This window comes from Andrographis paniculata, unplaced genomic scaffold (genome assembly GCF_009805555.1).
Source record: "Andrographis paniculata isolate CXL003 unplaced genomic scaffold, ASM980555v1 Contig83END, whole genome shotgun sequence".
NCBI lineage: Eukaryota > Viridiplantae > Streptophyta > Magnoliopsida > Lamiales > Acanthaceae > Andrographis > Andrographis paniculata.
In genome coordinates, this window is record NW_026137621.1 from 1,631,356 (window position 1) to 1,656,895 (window position 25,540).

At 34.6% G+C, this 25,540-nt stretch overlaps 2 protein-coding genes and 1 long non-coding RNA gene across 3 annotated transcripts; 1 reads left to right on the plus strand and 2 right to left on the minus strand.

Annotated features, from left to right (window-relative positions):
• Positions 1 to 2,226: 2,226 nt before the first annotated feature.
• Positions 2,227 to 3,546, minus strand: LOC127241847 (uncharacterized). Its single transcript, XR_007836644.1, has 3 exons — positions 3,468 to 3,546; positions 3,304 to 3,371; positions 2,227 to 2,567 (listed from the first exon to the last, which is right to left on the minus strand). It is a non-coding gene; the product is annotated as an uncharacterized LOC127241847 (long non-coding RNA).
• Positions 3,547 to 11,564: 8,018 nt separating this feature from the next.
• Positions 11,565 to 23,081, plus strand: LOC127241611 (probable UDP-N-acetylglucosamine--peptide N-acetylglucosaminyltransferase SEC). The gene is made up of 28 exons (XM_051260753.1): positions 11,565 to 12,087; positions 14,240 to 14,385; positions 14,491 to 14,589; positions 14,684 to 14,734; positions 15,245 to 15,361; positions 15,436 to 15,492; positions 15,619 to 15,738; positions 15,883 to 15,945; positions 16,018 to 16,096; positions 17,870 to 17,979; positions 18,065 to 18,118; positions 18,197 to 18,264; positions 18,351 to 18,453; positions 18,600 to 18,802; positions 18,990 to 19,086; positions 20,088 to 20,159; positions 20,318 to 20,394; positions 20,471 to 20,587; positions 20,675 to 20,759; positions 20,838 to 21,005; positions 21,128 to 21,238; positions 21,384 to 21,470; positions 21,563 to 21,690; positions 21,764 to 21,846; positions 21,946 to 22,051; positions 22,153 to 22,299; positions 22,406 to 22,526; positions 22,639 to 23,081. The coding sequence occupies exons 1-28, from the start codon at positions 11,880 to 11,882 to the stop codon at positions 22,750 to 22,752; spliced, it is 2,991 nt and encodes a 996-aa protein (XP_051116710.1). The 5' UTR covers positions 11,565 to 11,879; the 3' UTR covers positions 22,753 to 23,081.
• Positions 23,082 to 23,642: 561 nt separating this feature from the next.
• On the minus strand, positions 23,643 to 24,532 carry LOC127241612 (cysteine proteinase inhibitor 4). Its single transcript, XM_051260754.1, has one exon. It carries the CDS (start codon positions 24,306 to 24,308, stop codon positions 23,886 to 23,888), a length of 423 nt encoding a protein of 140 aa, XP_051116711.1. The 5' UTR covers positions 24,309 to 24,532; the 3' UTR covers positions 23,643 to 23,885.
• Positions 24,533 to 25,540: the final 1,008 nt, after the last annotated feature.

Consider the following 25,540-nt stretch of genomic DNA (forward strand, 5'->3'; position numbering starts at 1 on the left):
TTCAATTTCGCGATCTGGTGGTAGCCCTGGAAGATCATCTGGAAATACCTCAGGATATTCTCGCACTACTGGCACATCACCAACAGTAGGACACTGTTTCCCCTCGACACCCATCACACTTATCAAATAGCCTTCACAACCACTTTCCAGTAATTTTTGTGCCTTAATAGCTGATATTATAGGAAATTTGAAACGCTTCTTCATCCCGATAAACGAAAATGGTTCTTCACCCTCACACTGAAATACAATACTCTTGTTTTGACAGTCGATTGTAGCACCATATTTCGATAACCAATCCATACCCAATATCACATCATAATCATTCATGTCCAGCACAATCAAATCAGCATGTGATTCTCTACCTTCTATAAGAATAATACATCCTCGCAGGATCTGATTCGTTCGTTTTGTATCACCGGAAGGAATCATCACATCGAATTTAGCCTCAGTTAAGTTAGGTGTTCTACCAAATTTTCTCACATACTCAGTGGATGCAAAAGAATGTGTAGCCCCAGAATCAAATAACACATAAGTCAAAGTACCGAGATAGAAAGCTTATCGGTGATAACTGGATTTTCTTATGCATCTTTCTTTGTCAACGTAAAAACTCGCGCTGGTACTCTCCCTTGGTCCTTTTGTGCTCTCGGACACATACTAGTCATATGTCTCCTTTGTCCGCAAGAAGAAAAAGTTTTTGGTTTGTAACGAAAGATCCCAAAATGTGGTTTACCACAATTTCGACACAGAGGTCGTGGTAGTGGCGGCGGTAGTGGTACTCCTCTTTGTTCCACCCTGGGACGTTTATCTGGTCCTCCTTGTTCAGGTCTCTGTCATTTTCGGGGTTGGAATGGTCGTGGTGGTTGAGGTTACCATGCCCTTTTTCTATTATTTCCACCCCACTGTGGTGCTTGCCGCTGCTGAAAATGACGTCTCATCTTTTGTGCATGTTTTATTCGTACCTCAGCTTGTTCAGCAGTTTGTGCTCTCTCTGCAACTTATGCATAAGTCATTCCTTGAGTTCCCGCCATACCCACATCTCTATAAAGCTCAGGCCCCAAGCCTTCAAGGAATCTCTCCACTTTTAATACTTCAGTACTGACCATGTGTTCCGCAAACCTAGATAACTGCTCAAATTTAGAGAGGTAGTCTGTAACAGTCATGGTTCCCTGTTTCAACTGTATGAATTCATTCATCTTCATGATTCTGACTGGAGCAGTGAAGTATTTATTTCTGAAAATCTCATTGAACCTCTCCCAGGTCATTACAGCAACATCTTCGATACTTTTGACTGTGTCCCACCAGTGTTCCGCACTACCACGTAACATGAAGGAAGCACACAAAACCTTCTCTGTATCTGGAATTCTGCTATATTGGAACATATTGTTTTAAGTTGTCAACCAATCTTCAGCAGCCAAAGGATCGGTAGCATCTTCAAAGATTGGTGGATTCAGTTTACGGAATCGCTCGCACTCCAACTCAACAAGCTCTGTTCGCGGTTGTGGTTGATTAACATCAGTATGTTGGTTTTCCGCATTTCTTTGTTCAATAAGTTGTTGAATCTGTTACGCTTGAAGTTCAACTAAGTCTGTCAGCCGAGCTATAACAACACCCGATCAACACCAGCAATCGGTGTTGTCTGCTCAGGCGTTCTTTCCATACCACTACTTTCACCATGTTCTCTCTTCATATCTATTCAACAATACCACCCGTCCTGAACCACATGGACAGTATAATTCATAGTACATATAATGTAGGAAGAAGAAATAACTTGACTTTAGCCTACTAAACATGTACCCGATTCGTTTCACATTCGTATTATTCATAGTATACCATATATAAGATAATTAAAATTGCTTATATCCAAACTTTAAACGCAGACCTAAACTCATAAGTACCATGACTACCACACATGTATTGTGCCTCAATACACATGCACAATCACACATGCTCACGAGCACACACTGCTGCAGTCAACGACTCAATGACAGCGATCAAACAATAGCATTTTAGTAACAGTAGCATTTTGTAGAAGTACAGTAGTAGGAATCATTTTACCACATATCATCTTCTTTAATTTTGAAACACAGAGAGCACGTAACATGGAAGCCAATCGCCATTCATTATAAAATCATTTAATAACCAACAATTCATTTTCAAGTAAAGTCTAAAGTCAATATAATTCATGATACACAAATATAAAAAAAAATAAATAAACACTTACTGGGTATAGCGGGGCTCTCTCTCAAGTTCTGAGCTCGTGTACATAGACAGTCTACAAGAAGCTAACCGTGCTCTGATACCACTCTGACACGACCCCACTTACACTATACTACTAACGTCAATTCTCATATAAGTAAACAATAAACATGTTATAATCCCTCTTAATTACTTACATATATAACAACACCATACGACTTCTAAAATAGACGTAATATAGAACAACAGAAGCAAAACAAGCCACGGTCTTGCCCACAAGTCGTCATCTATGTACATGGTAACTCAAAATGCCTGCAAGAGCGCCACGACTACTCCAGTTTGACCATCAAGTCATATATAATCAGGATTACCTACAATGCATAAACTTAGTGAGATTTATAAAAAAATCTCCGTAAGTAGAAATTATGCACGATGTGAAGTTTATCTCAAAATTCTCAATATGCAGAATGTGCTCTCGTTTGAAATCACCAATTTATTTATGAAATACTCTCCAGGGCCCCTAGACACACTGCTATATACCGGAAAGAGCTCAATATCCACATATTCAAATCAAACGGTGGCCTACACCAGGTAGCCTACATCGGGTTTCCTCGTAAGGTTTCCCCGGGTCGCTTCTTCCCAGGCCGCCTCTTCCGAATGCAATGTTTAAGCATTGTATGTAAAGTCACAATAGACGGTGGCCTACACCAGGTTTCCCCAGGTCGCCTCTCCCGCCCTCGGTGTATAATCAGCGGTCTAACATAGTAAAATCATCTTATTTCATTTCAATGCATGATATGCATGCTTAATGAAAATGCAAAGCAACATATTTCACAATATACAGATATTATTAAACTCACTGGTTCAAACCACATCAATTTTGGAGCTCACAGACTCCTTCAACATCAAATATAGAGTTCACAGGCTCAACCATATCACATACAGGGCTCACAGGCTGAAACCAATTTATATAGGCTCAAACCAGATAATCACATAATATTAATTCCATATTATAGTTTTATAATATTCACATATTATCAATCAAACATAAATAACTCACAAAATAATATATTTATGCATTGTAGTTGCAAATGAATTTCTACTTACTTGAAATTCGCCAAAAACGTCAATAACCCTAACTCTTAAAGCCCTTTTTCCCGATTCCAGTATCGTATCTAAAAAAAATTAATTACAAATATTAAATAATTATTTCTAATCAAAACTTCCTCTACTTAGTAAAATAGCAATAATTCGTGAACGTGGAAAAATACCTGAACTAGGATTTAACGGAATTCGGCATAATTTTTTTTTTCTTCCCGTTGCTTTTCTTCCTTGCTCCTTCTGCAATTGATAGATATGGATTTGGTTGACGAGGTGGTGGGATGTGGATTATTAGCCCCCCCTACCACCGCCTTAATTAATTTATTTATTTTATTATTATTATTATTATTATTATTATTATTATTATTTATATCTATTATTATTATTATTTTATTTATTCTATTTATTTTATTTCTATTTAATTATTACAATTAATTTTCAAGTTATCTATATTTAATTTACATCACTAATATTTAAATAATTTACTCAACCTATTTGTATCCTACTAGAATATCAGATAAATTATGATAATATTTTCTTATTAATAAAAAGATAAAGCATATACCAAATTATAAACAATTTAACATTCAATAATAAAATAAATAACCTAACATCACAAGTGACATATAAATAATATAAAGTGCACTCAAAGCATGAATTAAATTCAACTAATTATAAATTAACACATAAATAATATAAACATAACATATAATTAAACAATTAATACTCAAGTAAACTAATGTATGCAACTCATGAAGTATATTTAAACTACCACAAATTAACATATAAGTAATTTACTAGCACCTAAAATATGAAATAAATATTGGCCAATAAGTAGTGAGAAATTCGGGTATCACAATATATGATTAATATAATTTTTATTTTTGTAGAATTTATTATTATATTTGTCGTTGATAGTATTTAAAAAAAAATTATTTGTTTATAGGGCCTATTATTTAATTTTTGCTCAGGGCCCTAATAAAACCCGAGACGGCCCTGATCATGTGTCCACTTCATTGCCTATACAGACGGCTAACGGGAGTCGCATGGATATTACTCATTCAGCATCTGTGTATCTACCATTTATCTCACTTTCTGATACTTATTGTATTCCTCAATTGACTTTAAATCTTGTATCAGTTGGCCAACTAGTTGAGCAGGAACTTACTGTTACTTTTTTTTCTTCTGGTGTGCAGGTTCAGAATCCACGTACGGGTCAAATTCTTGGGACAGGTTGAAAAGTTGGTCAACTATTTGACGTACAGTATTTGAAAATCCCTCCCTGTAATTTCTCTGTTGATAATACTCATACCCCTCTTCCTATCCTTCCTTCCCCTAGTCTCCAATGACACATTTGTCTTGGTCATGCGTCTTTATCTAAAATCCAGTCTCTCGTTAGTAAGGGTCATTTGGGTTCTACTCGTTTTGAGTCATTTAATTGCTTACACTGTCATTTGGGAAAACAACCAGTCTTATCCTTTTTAGAAAATATATCAGTCGCAAGTAAACCATTTTCCTTGGTTCATTCTGATATTTGGAGTCCTTCCCATGTTCTCTCTATGAGTGGGTGCCGTTATTATGTCATTTTCATAGATGATTACTCATGTTTTATATTGATATATTTTTTGAAACACCGCTCAAAATTACCTCAAATCTACATTCAATTCTCTCAAATGGTTAGAACTTAATTTTCCTGTTCTATACAGACCCTCCGTACTAATAATGGACTTGAGTATAGAGATTCTACCTTATTAAGTTTTCTTTCTGCTCAATGTACATTGATTTAGTGTTTCTGTACATACACCTCTCAACAAAATGGTCGTGCTGAGCGCAAATATTGTCACATTCTAGATACTGTTCGTGCGTCTCTTTTGTCTGCCTCTTGTCCTGATAGGTTTTGGGGGGAAGTTGTCTTCACTGTTGTTGATACCATAAATAGTATTTCATCATCTGTCCTCCACAATAGCACTTCTTTCGAGCCTCTATATGGTCAACCACTCGATTATAGGTTCATTCGTCCATTCGGTTGTGTCAGTTTTGTCCTTATCCCTCCATATGAACCTTCCAAATTGGAACTTCGTGCGTGTTTATGTTGTCTTCTTGGTTATGGGGTAGAGCATAAAGGTTATAGGCTTTGGGATCCGATCTCTAAACGATTGCGTATTATCTCGTCATGTTACCTTTTGGGAGAGTGTTATGTCTTTCACCCTGTCTAAATTTCATATCTCATTTATTTCTAGTTCACTTTCCTTTTTCGGTGTGTCCTTCCTTGTTTCCTGATCCCGATCCTACGATTTCATCTCCGCCTCGGATCCTATTCCACCTCCAGTTAAGACTTTTGATCCACCTCCGACCTTGTCTCCAGATGTTGATCCGTCTGTGGTGTCTGGATCTGTCATACCTCGTCGATCACATTGAGTAAGTCACACTTCTGCTCATTTGCGTGATTATCATTGTTACTCTGTCATATTATCTTATCATGAGCCTAGGTCATTTCGTGAGCCGAGTGTTGATCCATTGTGGCAGCAAGCTATGACTGAAGAATTGCAGGCTCTGTAAAAGACTCACACTTGGAATTTAGTGGATTTGTCTTCTGGCAAGACACCTGTTGGGTGCAAGCGGGTTTTTAAAATATAAACTGATGGTTCCGTTGAGCACTATAAGGCTCGTATGGTGGCTAAGGGTTACTCTCAGGAATATGGAGTTTGACTATGATAAGACCTTCGCCACTGTTGCTCATCTTATTATTGTTCGTTGTCTTCTTGTCGTTGTTGTTATCCCTTCTTCAATTAGATATCAATAATGCATTCTTACATGACACTCTTTCTAAAGAAGTTTATATGACTTCTCCTCCAGGTTTTCTATTTTCGGAAAAAGTTTGTCACTTACGCAACACTTTATATTGGTTGAAGCAGGCCCTTCGGACTTGGTATGTCACATTTAACTCTGCGCTATTGGATTTTGGTTGTACTACATGTGCCTACGATTTTGGATTATTCCTTCATCATTCTTCCTCAAGGATAATTATCCTCTTACTTTATGTTGATGATATGATCATCACGGGAGATGACGTGTCTGCTATTTTTGATCTATATGCATATCTTAGTCAGCAGTTTGAGATGAAGATCTTGGATCTCATTCGTTACTTTTTGGGACTTGAGGTCTCTAATTCTCCCGATGGTTTCTATCTATCTTGGACTAAGTAGGCCTCCGATCTTAGTTCTCGAGCTGGTCTCACAGTCTGTCTAGTAGTATCTACACCACTTGCCTATTACGTTCGACTTACACCTCATGATGGGTCTCTTCTTAATGATCCTACCCTATATCATCATCTTATTGGGAGTTTAATTTATTTGACTATTACTAAACCTAATATTGCTCATGCAATGCATATTGTGAGTTAGTTTATGGCTACTCCGAGGATCTCTCACCACTCTGCCGTCTTACATATTCTTCGATATGTGAAAGGTACTCTCCTGCATGGTTTACATTTTTCATCTCACTACTCTTTGATACTCAGCGGTTACTTGATTTTGAGTGGGCTGGCGACCCTACCAATTGTCGTTCAACCACTAGTTTCTGCTTTTTCTTTGGGTGATTTTCTCATCTCTTGGCGCAGCAAGAAGCAGACTTTGGTTTCTCCATCGAGTGTTGAGTCAGAGAATCGTGCTCTTACTGACTCTACATCAGAACTTCTATGGCTTCGTCGATTACTCACTGACCTTGATGCCCTGCTTTTTCTTGGGTGATTTTCTCATCACTTGGCGTAGCAAGAAGCAGACTTTGGTTTCTCCATCGAGTATTGAGTCAGAGAATCGTGCTCTTACTGACTCTACATCAGAACTTCTATGGCTTCGTCGACTACTCACTGACCTTGATGCCCCTTAGCCATGTTCAACGGCTCTTCACTGCGATAGTCAGAGTGCTATGAAGATGACCATAATGATACCTTCCATGTGCACCAAGTATATTGAGCTTAAATGCCACTTAATCTACAACATGATGTCAATGGGGATTTCATCTTGTTCTGGTATTCTCTCCAGATCAGACAATAAATATCTTCACCAAGTCTCTTCTCCTTGGCCGCTTCCGATTACTCTTGGACAAACTCAAGTTGGTCTCAGATACAAATATCTTTTTATATATATATATATATATATATTATTTGATATTATCTATCTTAGTTTAGGCTCGAATCCACTAGTATATATGCAATTGTATTTTCTAATTTTGAAAAATAATATAATATTATTATTTTTCCCCAAATTCTAATATATATTAAATTTATTTTAAAATTATAAATATTATTAATTATATAAAAAATAATAAAATAATATTTTAACTCATTATTATTAACTAATTAAATATTATTATTTTAAATAAATAATTTAATTTTTAAACTACTATTTAAATCATAATTACTGTGTCTTCAGTTCACTGCTTTTTATGCTATTTTGTATTTATATGAAAATTAAAAATTAATTATTATTATAATATAATAAAATTGGTAAAAATTAAATGAGCTAGTATTAAAAAAAAATTACCAAAAGTTAATAAAAATATAATTGGATAAGTTGAAAATTGATAAATTGTTTATTATTTATTAAAATAGAATAATAAAATTATAAATAGATAAAATTAAATATTATAAATATATTATACATAATTTTTAAAAAATTAGCATAAATATCTAAGATTAAGTATAAGTATTATATTATAATCAAATTTCAGATACAGTATAATCAAATTTCATCTAATAAATTTATGTTTGGTTGTTTGTATTTTGATTAATTTTCTTTTTCCATGTAAGGTAAAAGAAAAATACGTCGATAATATAAAAAATATGCCTTTCGTTTCACATAATTTGCCTCTATTTTTTTTCGTCCGTCCTACGTAATTTGTCTTTTTTTTAAAAAAATATAATTATACATTTCAATCGTATTTTAAATATTAAAATTTATAATTTCTTTATTCTTAATTAAATTATTTTAATTATTTAATCTTAATTTATAGTTACTTTTACTAATACACCTATTAATTATTTACTAATTATATTTTACCTAAATTCTCATATATACTGTAATAGATCATATTATATGAGACGGAGCGAATAATATTTTATGTTGAATATTGATATTTGTAAGAGATAAAATATATATACTGAGAATTATATAAGACGGAGTGAATAATATTTTATGTTAAATATTGATATTTGTAAGAGATAAAATATATATACTGAGAATCGTAAATAAAAATTTCGACAAACAAACTCTTATAATAATACTGATAACCCTTAGAATAATGCTGACACTTTTATATGTTTGGTAGTTTTAGAATTTTTAAAAGTTTTAAGAATAATAAAAATTTATGTTGTATTCTTTTGTGGATTTTATCATAAATTTTTACTATTTTTTTTCTCCAAAAATATCACATTAAATAATTATTTTTTTATATTATATAATAAATTTATTTTATATTCAAAACATCACATCAATCTCTATATATATAATATCAAATAACTATTCAAATTTAACTATTTACTGTTTAAAAATCCAAATAAAAAAACTAAAACCTACAAACAAACACACCCTTAAGGTCTGTTCTTTTTTATTTGATTTGATTTATTTTTTTTTTTCAATTTGATATTAAAATAAAGTAAGATGAATATTTTGTTAAAAAAAAAAATGAAATAATAAATTTTGAAAAATGTTAAAAAAAACAAAGTCTAATAGTATTTGATATGATATTATTTTAAAAACTGTATTTAATACTCCCTCTTGCAAGTAAATATTTACTTTTGGCGTGATGTAACGATATTTTTGCCTTTAAGGGGCTGTTTGGTTCATGGACTTTTTTGGTAGGATTGAGATTTTACAGTAGGATTTATATGTGATGAGATTTATTATATTTAGGATTTGGAATCCCATATTATGTTTGGTTGGTAAAATATGGTGGGGTTTATATTTCGTGGATTTGGATTTATTATATTCTAAATGACATAATTGTCCTATTATGAATTTTATTTATTTTGACAAATTAAACCTCTAATTCATTATTAATATAAATTGAAAAGATATCAATAATTTTATAGGATAACAATAGATTCGCGTAAACTCGAGACCCGACCGAGCCCGACCTATTTATTTGAAGTTGAGTCCAATTATTTGAGTGTTAGGCCTGGACCCGGATCATGATCAGGTAATATAATATTAATAAATCAACCATACATATCAAAAAATAATTTCGAATAATATAATTATATTAAAAATATTTTTTGAATTTAACGTATTCATTATTTTATTATAATATTTTTCTAATAAAATACATAAATTTTAATATACATTGGATCCGGTACATATGTAATTTTAAATTAAAATTTAAGAATTGTAAAAAAAATGGATTTTTCGGATCCATCAAGTCATACCGGGTATAGTTTCGGTCGGATCTAGTATAATCGGATCCAATTTGAATATCAGATTTAACAATATATATTTGGGATGAATATCAGTTCCGACTGAACCCGACTTATGGTGGTCCCTATAATTTTATAATTCAAATAAAATTTATAATAAATAATAATTTAAACAATGAATTTATTAATTTATTTAAAAAATATTGTACAATAAAAAATAATATAAATTTAATTAAGTATATAATTCAAATAATAATTAATGTTAAAATTATTTAATTTTTAATATAAATATAATACTATTATTTTTTTTATAAGAGGATATAAATGTAAAAATTAAAATTTCAAGAATGAGATTTAAAAGTAACAAGGTATCCCAATTACAAAAAAGTCTCTTATTTGTAGGATTTTAGACCAATTTTTCAAATCCCATCATTTTAAATTCCACATTCTTTTTCTTAACCAAACATAGATTTTATAGGATTTTAAAATCCAAATCCCATGGAATCCCATCAAATCCTTGAACCAAACAGCCCTAAGGGTATTTGTGAAAAAATAAGATATTTAATGAAATATTTATTGACGTCCAAAATAAAAATATGTATACTTTGTAAAGAGGGAGTATGATATTTTAAAAATATATATTAAGGGGTGTTTGGTAAATAGTTTTTTGAAGAGCTTTTAGCTTATTGAACAGCTTTTTAGCTATTTGACCAGTCAAAAAGCTAATTTAGGTATTTGGTAAATTAGCTTTTTGAAATAGCTTTTTGGACCCAAAAAGCTAATTTCTGAAAAGCTAACTTATCCAGTGTTTTGAAATAATTTTTTATGTAATTTTTTTTATTTCTTATATGCACTTAAAAATTTATTATACATTTACACAAATAAATATATTTTGATTATTTATTAATTATATTAGAATATTTTATTATATTATAGTTTTACTTTTATAAATTTAAAATAATTAATTTTTATATAAAAATTATTTTAATTGTAAAATATATATAAATTTATTAAAATCAACATAAAATAAAAAATATAAATATTAATAATTTATTTTATTAAAATTACATTATATAAATTTTATACTATAAATAAATTAAATAAATTAAATTTATTGAAAATTATAAATATAATGAACTAATCGGTAACTATCATAATAAATATATACACGAAAAATTTATTATTTTATATTTTACATCATTTTTAATAAAAAAAAATTATTTATATATTTTAATAAAAATATATTATTTTTTTAAATCTAACTGTAATAAAAATAAATATTTTTATAACCCTTTTACAATTTTCAATAACTAATAACAAAAAATTTTAAATATTCCAAACTGAAAAAACATAATTGAATATATTAGAAACAAGAATAAAATAGAAGTGTCATCGATTCTCATTTTAAGTATAAACAACTAATATCAGACAGTTGTTTTACCGAACATTTTAATACAAACAACTAATCGAATCAGCTAGTCAAATCAGCTAATTGAATCAGCTAACAAATATCAGCTAATTGCACGCCCTAAATTTAATTACAAAAGTTTTAAAACTATCTGCGTAAAAAAAATGGAAATTCGGAATTGAATTCACGTCATCAATATCTACCCACCTTACGCCTCCTAATTACTGATATAGCCAAAATTTACCCTATTCCCATTTCGGTAAATATATACAGCAATGCTAACATGACAGCAAATAACATTACCGACTGCTGCAATGTCATAAATCAATTTTGCACAGCAGCAGGCAGCACAAGTGTCATTGCCTCATAAGAGGAAGGGCAGAGTGGTCATTTCGCAAAAACGAGTTCTAGACGAATCCACCCTATTAAATGCGCAATCGTAAAAGAGTTACAGAGAGACGAAGAAGTGGGGATTCTCTGATTTTTCTTGCCTTCCCTTCCTTCCTTCCTTCATTCCTTCCCCTTTTCTCCTCCGATACTATTCCTATTTTGTTTGCCGTAATTTTCTTGACGGGTTCCAGCTGCCCAGATTTTGCTAGCTTGTGGAATTTGGCGAATAGGGAATTTTCATTTCAGGGGTTATTGTTTTGATTGGGGTTGTATCGCCCGCTTGCCCGCCGGGCGGGTTTTCGATTCTTGTTGTTTGAGTGCATTTACATGGTAATTCTTTGGCGGGGATCGTAATCGGGAGGATCGGAGACCATGCTGTCGTTGCAGAGCGATCCGCGGCAGTACAATCTGAATCTGCAGCAGCTACAACAACAACAGCAGCAGCAGCAGCATCAGCATCAGTTGGTGCCGCAGCAGGTTACCAGGGCGCCGTACAATGCGGTATCTGATCATCTCCGCGACGATCCGTCCCTGGCCTTGGCCGCCTCGAGTAATATCACGCAAGAATTCTCTCGAGAAGGTTTGAATTTTTAGGGTTTATATGTATAGTAATTAAAAATTTTCACTTTCTTAATTCTCTGCGCCATTTCAATTTTGTGGTGAGATTCGGAGATTTGGTAGGGGTTTATATATTTTAAGGGTTTGATTTTTTAAAGCCAAATAATACTTGTGTGGGTCTACTTAATTTCTTTATACAATTTTATTTTACCAGGGGAATTTAAAAATTGATAAACAGTAATCGCACCTGATGTTTGATGATCCAAGCATGTTTTGGGGAACAAGTTTTGATGTTTTGCAAATTTTAGGGCATGAAGTATTTTGAAAGGAGATTTTCATGATAGGTCTTATTTTTTATGTTTGATAATTCCTTACAGAAAGACACCCAATTCAGTAAATTCATCTTCTTTTGAAAATTGTACTGACAACGAGCTGATTGGGAGCTGTGATGTGTGTTAGAACGTAACTATGAGGTCAATTAGGTTATTGGAAAATTAATGTTGGAGTTCAAAGAGCTCTTAAACAAAATTTGTTAAATCGGAATCTAGGTATTTTTTTAGGTGTTCCATTTGGTTTATAAGATAAACCTCACTGGTTTATGGAACAGTTTATTTTGATGGAAGCCATCATGCAATTTATTTGGTCCTTGAATGTATGCATTATTTTGTTGTTGCATGATTTTGACTGAAAAAAGATCTTACTTCTCGCCTTCTCCCTGAACTTCATGCTATTACTTCTGTTTGTTGTTTTACTTCAATTTGGACTGCATAGAAGCTCATTTGAATGGGACCTGTACCCAAAACCTATTGCATTTTGTCTATTTTTTTAGTGTTTTTTTTTTAAAAAAACCCTACACACACACACACACACACATGCTCCTGGGATCGAACCCGGGTCATAGTCCCCAAGCGGGAATTCTTTACCACTTGATCTATAAGGGCTTGAATGTCTACTTTTGTAGTTAAGGTTCTTGGTTTCTGAGAATTTTCATTTCAATGTATATTCTTGGTTTTTGTCACCACTGGATTTATCTTAGAATTCTGCATTTAAATCACCATATGTGTCCTCGTATGTTCAAACAAAATACCTAAATTCTTGTCTGTTTCTATCAATATTGTGGGACAATGTTCTTCCAAGCTCTGTTTTCTGTCTTTTGCAATGGAGACAAGATCTATGGGATTATCTGTATTAGATCTGTGTTGAAAAGCCTATTATCGGTTAGTAGAAGATTTGTACAAGAATTCACTAATTTTGACACACTGGTGTTTCTGAGTGGGCACCTAATACATTACAAAAAGAAACTTGCTACTGAATAAAGTCCCGCTAATATGAGTTTCTTGATTGTGTTTCAACCATTTTAGTATACAATGTATTTACAGTAACTTATTTTTTATTTAATATATTATATCCAAAGATCATTATCCATTCCAAGGATCAGGTTAAACAATTATTTTAATTTAAAATTTTTACTATCTTCAAAACATCAAATCACAACCAAACAAACACATGCCTACATTCAACTATATTATGCTGCGCTTCACTCATTACATAGATAATGTTTATTTTATTTTAGGGACAGGTATGCCTGCTTTATTTTTACATACTAATCTTCAATTTAAGTTCTGTATACAATCAAAGAATTTATGTTACGAGGCTACCTATTTTCTATAACACCTGTAACTAGCTAAAACGAAGGGATGACAGAAATGCTTCCATTTGAATCATAAAATGTCATCATCTTCGGAAATCCCTTATCAAAGAAAGTGGAAGCTGTGGAACTGTCAATTGCCCTGTTTTGTTTTTTTACTTAAATTTTTGTGTAATTGAATAATTCAATTCCTTATGTTGTTTTCTTAATCAATTCACCAAATATCAACGAATTAACATATTACATGAATGTTTAAGAGGGCCATGAATTGGAAATGGATGTGTATTCTTCTCCTTGTGAGATGTGGTAATGAGAGACAATGCAGGTGTTTGGCAGTTTTGTGAGGGATAAAGGTCTATACAATGCTGCTGGTTTTTGAGATTATCCTTTACCTCTATAATAATCTAACTTCATTGCCAATGCAAATTCATTTTATTTGGTGTTTTTTATTAGGATTCTTTTTTCTTTTTTTTTTTTTTCTCAATTTAAGTAATTATTTGTAATCTTCTTCTTTTGTGTGTTGCAGTTGACGAAGATGTGCTCTTGAACCTTGCTCATCAGAATTATAAAGCTGGAAATTATAAGCAGGCGCTAGAGCATAGCAAAGCAGTCTATGAAAGGGTCCCCCGTCGCACTGATAACCTTCTTCTGTTGGGTGCAATTTATTATCAGGTTTGGTTACTTCACTTGTGATTTTCACTTGCCTTTCATGTGTATTAATATGTATGTAGATATACAAGTTTTCAAATTTTTACTGTTTTCTGATTTGTCTTGTAGTTGCATGACTTTGATTCGTGCATCTCAAAAAATGAGGAAGCCCTTCGAATTGACCCGCAGTTTGCTGAGTGTTATGGAAATATGGCAAATGCTTGGAAGGTACTTGTTTTGATGTTTGTATCCTTGTGGTTTCTTAAAAGTTTTGATGTCAAGAAACTAACCCATCTTGTCTTACTTGTTTTCCCCATTGCAGGAGAAAGGCAACATTGATGTTGCCATTCGCTATTATTTGGTTGCAATTGAGGTTTGTCTTAACTAAAATTTACTGCGTTGGAGTTGAATATTTAAGCCTTATGAGGAAAACAAAATATAAATATTGGGAAATTGGCCTTTGTCGACCACAGAGATTATATTTTAAAAATCATTCAATATCCTTTAATATAGGCATCCTATCTTCCTTCCAAGAAAGTTTTACTGCGTTGGAGTTGTCAATTGTCAATGGCGCTTTAAGAATTGAAAGATAGTTAATATTGGCAATCCTTAAATGTTCCTTCTTTGAGTTTAGAGGGTTTGATACTTTGATTGGAATTGAAATATTTGGATGTTTCTCTCTCCACTTGATAACAATGTGGGTATTAGCATTCTTTGGTGTTTTTTACCTTTAATATCATTCTATTCCTTCTGCTATTATATTTGTCTTGAATGCACAATTTACTTGCAGTAACCATAGTGGCATTCTATATTTGAGAATGTGAAAAGCTATGTTTGCTGTTTTGTCCTTTAATAGACACTGACCATCCATATATTTGCGCAGCTTCGGCCTAATTTTGCTGATGCATGGTCAAACTTAGCCAGTGCTTACATGCGGAAAGGAAGGTTAACTGAGGCTGCCCAATGTTGTCGTCAAGCTCTTGCTCTAAATCCTCGTTTGGTAATCTTGTGATCAGGACTTCTACCGGCTTCCAAACTCTTTAGATCATGACCTATAACTTTCACTTGTTTTAGGTTGATGCTCATAGCAACCTAGGAAATCTGATGAAAGCACAAGGGCTAGTGCAAGAGGTAATATTAGAGATGATGGATCCTTTTAATATACATATATATATATACGTATGTATATATTTTCTGGTAAAGGATTCACTTGTTTGTTTCACTTCATTCATTGACTTACTATGCTTTCTTGCTTAGGCTTACAATTGTTATTTGGAGGCTCTCCGCATACAACCTACCTTTGCTATTGCTTGGTCCAATCTTGCTGGACTTTTCATGGAGGCTGGTGATCTTAACAGAGCTTTGCAGTATTACAAGGTTGAAATTCCATATATAATATAGTTAATATATATAAAAACTTGACATGACATTACTTTCAAAGATGTGTTATATGCTTAGTAACTAAGTTATGGCATTTGTTAAATGAATTGTATCTCAATCAACGTTTTATTGTATTATTAGGAGGCTGTGAAGTTGAAGCCCAATTTCTCTGATGCCTACTTGAATTTGGGAAATGTTTATAAGGTAAGCCTTTTTGTACATCCTGTAAGGCATGGTAAATCTCAATAATAATTTCATCTTCTTCGTCTTTTTTAGGCCTTGGGAATGCAACAGGAGGCTATTGTATGCTATCAGCGTGCTTTGCAGTCACGACCAGACAATGCTATGGCTTTTGGTGAGTGATTTCTAGTGGGAAGTTTGTTTGTTTTTTTTTTTTTTTTGTTTGTTTTCCCCCCTCTAATGGGATGTCTTGATGTCCTGCATGCATTAAATTGATTTCTTGTTTAGTAAGGGGTGTTCTATGTTTTCAGTCATTTCATGATTCATGCTCGCTGGTTGTGTGAAGTTAGATATTCTGTCTGTAAGCCAAAATAATAAAAAAAAATTCAGATTATGATAGAGAACAAGAAGAAAATGGGCAGGGGTTGCAAGAAGACAACGAGCTGGGTCTGCAAGGAGGAGAACCCCGTCGTTTGCTGGTGTACTGCCAACACCAACGAACTTAATTTAGGAGCGGAATAATTCTGAAACCTTAATTGCTTTTTTTATTACCCTTAGGAGCTTAAATAAGTCTAAGGAATTAATAAGCATTGATGAGCGGATAATTAGGGGATTAGATTATGAATAATATTGATGAAGGAAGATTGAGAAGGGAAGATATGATATTAATATATATATGTATTGAGATAGAGGAGAAAGGGGGGGATTGATATTAAGATTTGAGCCATAGGCTGGAATAACGAGTAATTTTCAGATTCCTTAAAAAAATTAATCTACCAGATTATGTTACTTGTATTTCACTTTTGTTTTGGATTTTTTGTGTTTAGAGTTTCGGAAGTTTTGAGATGAAAGTGGGTGTTGGATGTGATGTATTTTATGGAAGATGGAAATGCATTATAGGTTGAATGTTGTGAATATAGAAAATGAAACACAACATAGCCTGACGTTGGTGATAAAAAGCTTGGACAATAACTTTTGTGTGCGTTGTGAGCTTGTGCCTGTGTGTGTGTGTTGTTAGTGTTTAACTAAGACAATATGGATTATACACATGAATGAATTAGGTGAAAATAGAATTTGAAATGAAATTAGGATTGTAATATTTTAAAAATCTATTCCATGCTATCCAACATAAACAAATAGTAGATGTGAATTTATATAAATATTCTATTATGTTTTGGTTAATATTAATTTGAAATAAATGTATCAGATAATTAACACCTATTATGTCAAATTTATAATATAAATGAAAATCATAACATATGGATATAAGTGAACTCATTGATCAGGAAGCGAATGCCCATTCATTTGGTTATGAAGAATGATAACTAATCATGAAATGACCATATCCACCAAAACCTATACCAATTATTAGAATGAAATAGAAGTGGGAGTCATGACTGGTTTTCCTTGCCTTTCCTGCGTACCAGCAGACCCCTAGATGATTTTAATCAGTTTTTAATATTTTGAAAAAAGCTAGAACTTAAGCAGTTGTATGGTGCCTGGTTGGCCATCAAGGAAAAGTAATGTTTGCATTTATTAAGTGCTTAACCTCATTACTATACCACATTTAGATTGCTATGTGAATCATGGAGTTTGTTATAGTTTTGAAGATATTATACTGCTCCTCTGATCTTGCGAGATTTTACAACCTATGTTCCACTTTTTCAACTCAGTGTTTCACAGGCTTATGTGATTATTTTTTGTTTGCCCACTTCGTCTTTAAGGTGTTCATATTGCTTACAAATGACATTTTATTGAAGCAATTGTTTTGTAAAATCAAAATTTATTTTGTATATGAACAAATACTAGTTATTGTGAGCCGTCAATGTGTTTGATCGGAATACTTCATGCTTGAATTGCATTAGTTCAGTAAAGTTTTTAGACCTTTCAAACTGCTGGATGTCACCTCCATGTCGTTTTGAAGTTCATAATGTAACAAATATTGCAGGAAACTTGGCCAGTGTATACTACGAGCAGGCCAACCTTGATATGGCAATACTAAACTATAAGCGAGCAATTTCTTGTGATACTACATTCCTGGAGGCATACAATAACTTGGTGTGTATTTCACTGATCCATCGGTTGTGTACATGCATGTTTCTTCAGGTCAAGCTGATTTTATTATTATTATCATTATATTTAGGGTAATGCTTTGAAGGATGCTGGAAGAGTTGAGGAAGCAATTCACTGCTATCGAGTTAGTTCCTTTTGGCATTGACGTGTTTCTCATTTACTCTTTTGCATTGGCTAACTATCATTATTATTGTTTATGAAGCAATGCCTTTCTCTTCAACCTAGTCACCCGCAAGCACTTACTAACCTTGGAAATATTTATATGGAGTGGTATGTTCAGTATCAATGTGCTTACCTGTGCTTTTGATTGTGTTGTCATACTTTTCTTCCTGTTTTAATGAGTTCGCTTCTTTTAGGAACATGATGAGTGCAGCTGCTCAGTGCTACAAGGCTACACTTGCTGTTACAACCGGGCTTTCTGCCCCTTTCAACAATCTAGCTATCATATACAAACAGCAGGTAAGTATTTTAGTTTTTACCTCCCATTTGTTGAGTACAGAATCTTTGACATGACTTGGAAGTAGTTTATATCATCATTAATTTTCACAGTGCTTATAATGAGATATAAATGTTGCTGCTAATAATTCAACATGATTCAATTACAGGGTAATTATGCAGATGCTATATCTTGCTACAATGAGGCTCTTAGAATTGACCCATTGGCAGCTGATGGCCTTGTGAATCGTGGAAACACTTACAAAGAAATTGGTAGGGTTAATGATGCAATTCAAGATTATCAGCGTGCTATTGCCATCCGGCCAGCCATGGCTGAAGCTCATGCTAATTTGGCTTCAGCTTACAAGGACAGGTATATTACTGCACTTCTTGTAGTTATGAAGGTTTAGAAAATCATGTTTCTATGTACACACTGCATATGCATTAGCTCAGTTTCCTGCAGTGATCATATGTAAGCTGCCATGAAATAGGTTAATTATTCTCCGTATGTGGTTGAGTAGTATGTCACATGTGTTCAACACATCATGGTTTGTCTGCAGTGGTCTTGTGGAAGCTGCAATCAAAAGCTATAGACAGGCATTGGTGTTGCGTGCAGATTTCCCGGAGGCTACTTGTAACCTTCTCCATACTTTGCAGGTGCATTTTACAGTTTTCTAATATTTACTCCTCTGTTGAAAGTGCAGTATATATAATTGCCAAAGTTGATTTAGCTGATACCTTCCAAGTTAAATGTCTGTAAAATTATTTAGTATCCGGACATTTGTGGCAATACCTCTCAGGACAACTGTAATTTCTTGTCTCAGAATCTCCAACTTGTTTTTAATAGTGGTAGTTTCTGGAAAGTTGAGAAAACAAGCATATATGGTGTAGAATTAATTGCTGGTGAAATTTGTGGATAATGATTCAGCTGAAACCTGAGTAGCAATTTAGCTTTTGGTGTGCGAATAAAAATTTCTTTTAAAAGTGGAATTTGTGCTTGTGGAAATATATTCAGAGTTCGGAAGTTCCTAAGTTCCAACTATTGCTAAAAACTGGAAATTATATGACATTGATGTGTTATTAGCTGAAGTTTCTTGATCTGATTTTTTCTCTATCAGACAAGACCTTTGAATCATCTCGGTTTAGTTGTTCAGCCTGAGTAAACAGTTCTATAATTAATTGTGTTGAAAAGAGTGATGGCAATCCTCCTCATATTGTGTAATTCTTCCTTGCAAGCGAAACAGTGTAACATTGATTGTAAAGAGAAATAAATCTCTCACCTTTCTTTGTAAGTTCATTGTGTAACTAATTACAGAGTTGCAGATTGATTACTTGGCAAATAATTATTAGGATGGCATTGTCACCTTTAAAATAATTTCCTTCTATGAGTTGATTTGAGCTTTATTAACATCATTGCTGATTCCTAATTCCTATGTACACATAACCATGGTTAGTTTATTTCCTTACATCTTAGATGGCATTGAAAGTGTTCTGTTAGTTTGTGCTCTTGTTATCTAGCTTGCAAACTTTTCTATGTTATCTGCAATTCTTCTCATGTAGGCAAGGCTAATATTCATTCTTGTATATATTCATCAATCATCATACTAGATAAGTCGGCTTTCTTTAATATGAAAATTTTTTAATTTCTTTTACCTTAGTGTGTCTGTGACTGGGATTCACGGGATGATATGTTTGCTGAAGTTGAAGCGATACTGAGGAGACAAATCAAGGTTCGTAAAAATCTAATTCTGAAGCTCCTTAGCACCATTTTAATCCGACCACTTGCTTCCTTTTTCTTTTTATTTTTTGTGAATCAGTAATCATGTGTTTCAGTCATCACTATCGTCGTACAAGTGGCACTTGTTAACACCCCTCTTTGTAATTGCAGATGTCTGTTATTCCAAGTGTGCAGCCTTTCCATGCAATAGCTTATCCCCTTGACCCCATGCTTGCTCTGGACATCAGGCAAGAGACCAATTCCAACTGTCTTGTTTCTCCAATTTTGTTCTACAGTGCTCTTACTGCCACTCTGTATGTGCAGCCGGAAATATGCTGCCCACTGCTCTGTTGTAGCGTCCCGTTATTCACTGCCTCCATTTAACCATCCTCCTCCATTGCCTGTAAGGGGTGGGGGCAGGAATGGCCGATTAAGAATTGGGTAAGTCTTTGAAGTTTCTGTTTATTTGTGCTTCTAAGTAATCTCCTATTTGCTCGAAATCATCTGTGTGATTGTATTTCCACTCAGATATGTGAGCAGTGACTTTGGGAACCACCCCTTGTCACACCTCATGGGTTCAGTATTTGGTATGCACAACCGAGAGAATGTTGAGGTAAATATGTTATTTTTAATTTTCTGTTTTTTTAGGTTTTCTAATTTATGAATTGTAATGTGATGGATCTTCGTGTAGGTTTTCTGCTATGCATTAAGTCCAAATGATGGTACTGAGTGGAGACTGCGGATCCAATCAGAAGCAGAGCATTTTATTGATGTATCATCCATGGCATCTGATACGATTGCTAGGATGATTAATGATGATCAGATACAAATCCTGATCAATCTGAATGGGTATACTAAGGTATTAATCATTGCCATTTTCAATTTTTTGGTCATATCCATCGTGTAATATGTGAATGTATTGTATTCTTGCTTAATTGGATTTAGTTTAAAATTGCTTTGGATGTTTCTGTACGTGTTTAGGGGGCAAGAAATGAGATATTTGCCATGCAGCCTGCTCCAATTCAGGTCTCCTACATGGGTTTTCCGGGGACCACAGGGGCGTCCTACATACATTATTTGGTGACTGATGAGGTACTTTTTCTCATGCTTCTTCGGTTGCCCTGTACTTATGTTGGTTGATCTCTATCTTATATTTATTCCTTCATTACTGAAAAATAACAATGTTAATAATGTTCCTTGTCATGCTCTCAGTTACAATTTATTAATCTTATTACAGTTTGTCTCGCCAATGCGGTACTCGCATATATACTCCGAGAAGATTGTCCATCTTCCTCATTGCTATTTTGTGAATGACTATAAACAGGTATACATTGAGAATTTAGCCTTTTTTCTTTGTGATTTTTTCCCCCAACCTAGAACAATGATTTATGATTTTCCCTTTCAAATCTTTTTTAGAAAAATCTTGATGTTCTGGATCCAAGCTGCCAACCCAAGCGATCTGACTATGGGCTGCCTGAGGACAAATTTATATTTGCCTGTTTCAACCAACTTTACAAGATGGATCCCGAAGTTTTTACCACCTGGTAACATGGTTTTCGGTGTTATGAAAGTCAACAGTTTAGTTTTTGCTTAGCAAATACTCTTCTGTGTGCGTAGGTGCAATATTCTCAAGCGTGTCCCAAACAGTGCACTCTGGCTTCTTAGATTTCCAGCTGCAGGCGAGATGAGGCTTCGTGGATGTAAGCTACTATTATCCACTTTGCATAGAATTGCAAATTTGTATTTATATTGGAGAAATAAATAATACTTTCCTGTTTATGTTACACGATGTTCTCCAGATGCTGCTGCGCAGGGCGTGCAATCCGACCAAATAATTTTCACAGATGTTGCAATGAAACAGGAGCATATAAGGCGCAGTTCATTAGCAGACCTCTTTCTTGATACGTATGGGCTTCTTTCAGCTTTCTTTACGAGCACAAATCACTTGAAGCATTTCATGATTGTTTGAAGTTTCATTTTAACCCTGTTGGTTTCTTGTGAAATAGGCCACTTTGCAACGCACACACCACGGGGACGGATGTTCTTTGGGCAGGTCTACCTATGATCACTCTTCCTCTGGAGAAGATGGCTACCAGAGTTGCTGGTTCTTTGTGTTTGGCAACAGGAGTCGGGGAAGAGATGATTGTGAATAGGTACGCATTTGTATCCATCCGTAAGCACTTTGTATACCAAGTTGTGCTTCTCTTTGACTTCATATGGTATTGATTTTGTTTCCTATTTGACATTGTGGTGTGATAGCATGAAAGAATATGAGGAGAGGGCAGTTTCCCTGGCCCTAAATCGGGGAAAGCTCCAAGATCTTACCAACAGACTGAAGGCTGCAAGATTAAGCTGCCCTCTTTTCGACACACAACGCTGGGTGAGTAGAGAAATGACATTACATTATACATTGCAGGCGAGAGAGAGAGAGAGATTTGAGTGTGATATTTATTAACCAAGTGGCGGTTGTGGTTGTGGTTGTGGATGATCAGGTGAGGAATCTGGATCGAGCCTACTTCAAAATGTGGAACTTATACTGCTCTGGGCAGCAGCCTCAGCCATTCAAAGTTAGTGAGAATGACATGGAATTTCCATACGACCGCTAGGGGAGGAGTGTGCGTTATAAGGAAGGTATTGTAATCGTAATTGTAATCGTAATCATGATCGATTCGGCATTGTAGATAAAAAGAAGCAAGAGGTGAGATTGATTGTGAGCTAGTGAGTCATATGTTTGTCCGACTCAGTCACAAAGGAGGATGTACTAACAGCTTGGCTCTGAATACCTCTACCTTACCTACCTACCATTATTAACCTTCTCCATGTGTGTGGTGGAATTGGGTATGTTGTGTCATGTTATGTCGAACAACAGGCAAGTTTGGCACTGCTGTCTATCTATCCATCTATATCTATGAGTTCATCTCAATCGATTCATCTATCTATCTCTATATCTATTGTTAGTATTAGTGTGTAATTATAAGTGGCAAAGAAAGAAAAGAAAAGAAAAGAAACCAGAGGCAGCAGTGGTTGTGCTGCTGTTTTGACGTGGTGGATGACATAGTATTAGAGTACAGTATGTCCGTTCTGATCGTATACATCTTTATCTTAATATCTTTTCTTGTTCATACTCCGCTGGTTGCCCTTGCCATTGCCCTTAGCCCATCAAAAGTAGTAAAAAGTGGCTCGGCTCGCAAGAATTTATCTATCACCTCAGCTGGGGTTGGGTTGATTGGGGGTGGGGTGGGGTGTTCTTTTCTGTTATGTTATAGAAGAGAAGAGAAGGGTTTGTTGATAAGAATAATAATACTCGATAATGGAGTAATTGATATCCCGAGATGTACATACATCCCATCCATAAAAGCCAGCCTTATCCATTCATTCTTTCTTGCATGAATCATTGGACTAGAGCTATTTAAAGGAATCAGTCACAATATGAATCAATCAATCGATCAAACTTCAAAATCAAATCAAACACTAGGCACGCTGCTGAATCTGAAACTGAATCTAAATCAAAGGTACAGTTTTATTGATTAATTAATTGCTCATCGTCTGGGCACCAAAATTACAAACATCATATCACTTCGCATTCTCTGCTAGCTACTAGCTACTAGCTCTACTCTGCCGCCTCGATCCATGGATCGATCTGTATCAAAACTTTATTACAGCAACAGCAACAAAGTCGAAATTCAACTCAACTACGTTACTTTACAGCAAGCACTAGTGTGTGTCGTCTCGTCCTTATTCAGATATACGATGAGGATGAGGATTTAGGAGAGAGAGGTGCAAAGTGGAGCAGCTCCTTGGAGCGAATCCAGGGCTTCACCACCGCCACCGCCTCGAAGGTCCTCCTACTTTTAATAGGACTTCCATTTGCATGTGCATCTGCATCTGCTTCTGCTGCGGAGATCTGCAGGAAGTATTTGATCCCCGACACCACCTGGGTCTCCGCCGCCACCACTCCATTGAAAACCAGCTGCCGACCGCTCTGTCGGCGACGGTTGTACTCTCGCACGCAGTAGCTGCCCAGCTCCTGTATCTCCTGGTTGTCCTCCACGTTTTCCACTCGGCGCCGCCCACCCACCAAGAATCCCCCTCTCGCCTCCGCCTCCGCCTCCGCCAAGAGAAACAGAAAGAGTAGGAGAAACAATTTGGAGTTGGAGGCCATGACGACTTAATTATGACTTAGATTGTGTAGTGATTAGCTGTTTGAAGTTAATAGAGAGCAGGGAGGAGAGCAGTAGTATACTAGTATTAAATAGGCGTAGCAGCGGAGTTGTGTGATGTGGGCGCGCCGTGACGTGGCAGCGAACGAGCACCGTCGCCCTGCCGCGTCCTCCACTCTCAATCAATCTCCATGTTTGTTTCTTTGTCGTCGTCTACCTCATACAGTATGGGCTGTCGTACACTACTCTAATCTATTCTGTTCCATTCTATTGTCCCCTCTCCCACCATAATCTCATCTCAACACCACACTTCCCTTTAAATTATTCCTTCACTCATTTTATTTTTCTTAATTGTCATCTAAATTTCTTACTCTCTTCCATTCTCAATAATCTATTTATTTTTTCATCTTAGTTTGTGATTGTACTATCCTCGTGATATTATAAATAACTTTTTAATTTATAATATATTACGCAAATATCATTGTATTTATATCATGTATATGGATAAAGGTAAGTCTTACGAGAAAACGAGAAAAAAAGCAAATAAAAACAGAGGTTTTACGTGGTTTGTTTTACGTGGTTTGGTGACGGTTTGTCAATCTACGTCCACGGGCAGGAACCAGAGAGATTTTATTATACTGATTCAGAGAGTTACAATTATGTCATACACTTAGGAACCATAACTATCTATTTATAAGCACCCCAAAACACCTTGAACCTTAAGACCAATTATTATTAATTAGGATAAACCCTAAAGGAACCCAGCCAATTGATACATCATTTTCTCTTTGGTTTCGGGTCGGGTAGACCGCTAAATTCAAGTTACGTTTCAACAATCTCCACCTTAACTTGGAGTTTCTTCAACCGCCAAAGGTTCATCAGTATCTCTCTGTCGTCTCCTTCCTTCCAAATGTCCCGAGAGGACTTCACCTCTTGCGAATATTCATCAAGTTCAAGCAGTGCTCGAACTTCTCCATCGGTAGCGTCTTTGTCAATATATCAGTTGAATTGTGTTCTGTAGCTATTTTATGAATAGAAAACTTATTTTCCTTCAGAAATCACGGATAAAATTCAACCTTACATCAATATGTTTGGTTCTCTCATGATACACTGGATTTTTAACCAAACTTAAAGCACTCTGACTATCACAGAATAACATCGGTTTCTCCACCTTCAGACCCAAACACTGCACCAGACCGTGTAACCAGATACCCTCCTTAATACCTTCAGTCAT

Coding starts and splice junctions, on each gene's coding strand:
- LOC127241611 (XM_051260753.1), top strand. CDS start 11,880: ATGCTGTCGTTGCAGAGCGATCCGCGGCAGTACAATCTGAATCTGCAG. Junction 18,454..18,599: donor CTATCATATACAAACAGCAG/GTAAGTATTTTA, acceptor ATTCAATTACAG/GGTAATTATGCAGATGCTAT. Junction 22,300..22,405: donor GAAGAGATGATTGTGAATAG/GTACGCATTTGT, acceptor GTGGTGTGATAG/CATGAAAGAATATGAGGAGA.
- LOC127241612 (XM_051260754.1), bottom strand. CDS start 24,308: ATGGCCTCCAACTCCAAATTGTTTCTCCTACTCTTTCTGTTTCTCTTG.